This window comes from Notothenia coriiceps, unplaced genomic scaffold (genome assembly GCF_000735185.1).
Source record: "Notothenia coriiceps isolate Sejong01 unplaced genomic scaffold, NC01 NC01_scaffold00009060, whole genome shotgun sequence".
NCBI lineage: Eukaryota > Metazoa > Chordata > Actinopteri > Perciformes > Nototheniidae > Notothenia > Notothenia coriiceps.
The window spans coordinates 372-1,462 of record NW_011341761.1 but is presented as its reverse complement, the minus strand read 5'-3'; the positions used below and the strand labels follow the sequence as shown (position 1 = coordinate 1,462).

Genomic DNA, 1,091 nt, shown 5'->3' with positions numbered 1-1,091 from the left:
TCAGAGCAGCAGAGAGAGGAGTGTGGGGTGAATTAAAGCAACACATAGTGAGGACACATCATACAGGGTGCATATTCACTGTGGACGGGGGCTGGAGGTCATTTACAGTGGTTTCAAGGGGGGGAGGGGGGGCCTCTGAGCCAAAGGTGGCTGTTATAAGTCTTAGTGAAGCAGCTCAGTAAGGCAGAGAAGTGTGGGGGGGAATGGCTGTAGTAGTGGTGGGTTTAATACACAGTCAAAGTTCTAGAGAGAGGAGCCGCTCACATTAGGGAGGGAGGACGGACGGGTGGAGAGAGGCTGCCTGCTCCCTGCAGGACATCCGCTTTCCTTCTGCCTCCACCTATCCCTGCTCCCCCCGCTCCCCCCTCACTGCAACATCAGCAGCTTGATGTTGTCGTGCAGGATGGTGTCCTTGACGTCGCGGAACACCAGCCGGATGTTCTCCGTGTTGATGGCTGTGGTGAAGTGGTGGTACAGCGGCTTCTGTTGGTTCTCACGGCGCTTTTTACGAAAGCACTCCACCAGGAAGCGCTGGACGTCTGCCAGGCTGGAGGGCTCGCCCGAGAACTCAGGGAAGTAGTCTTTGATGGACACCTGCTTCACCTTCTCCTCCAGCAGGTCCGTCTTGTTGAGGAAGAGGATGATGGAGACGTTGCTGAACACCCGGTTGTTGACGATGGTCTCGAAGATGTTGAGCGACTCGCTCAGCCGGTTGGTCTGCCGGTCCTCCATCAGCACCTGGAGTGTGACAGTGCATGTGAGTGCGTGGGTTAAAGCTGACAGCGACAACGTGTGTGTGTGTGTGTGTGTGTGTGTGTGTGTGTGTGTGTGTGTCAGGTTAATTTAATAGCCATCTATCGTTTTAAGACCACTTAAAATATCCAATAAGTGAGCAAAATGAGTTAAAATATTTATAATGGTGCAAATGGCACAAATGAGATCAGATAAAATAATAACACAGAATTAAATATGAGCAATATGAAGTATTCAGCGATGTTTTCAGCTGGAAAGAAATACAACTCATTATGTAGTCCATCTATTTGGAGAACAGTATATATTAATATGTAAACCTTTCTAATGATAAAACGATA

At 49.3% G+C, this 1,091-nt stretch overlaps 1 protein-coding gene across 1 annotated transcript; it reads right to left on the bottom strand.

Moving 5' to 3' along the window:
- Positions 1 to 6: 6 nt before the first annotated feature.
- On the bottom strand, positions 7 to 776 carry LOC104945076 (guanine nucleotide-binding protein subunit alpha-13-like; the record flags this gene model as incomplete). The annotated part of the gene is made up of 1 exon (XM_010770702.1): positions 7 to 776. A coding segment is annotated over one exon (410 nt), but the record flags the coding sequence as incomplete, so codon positions are not given.
- Positions 777 to 1,091: the final 315 nt, after the last annotated feature.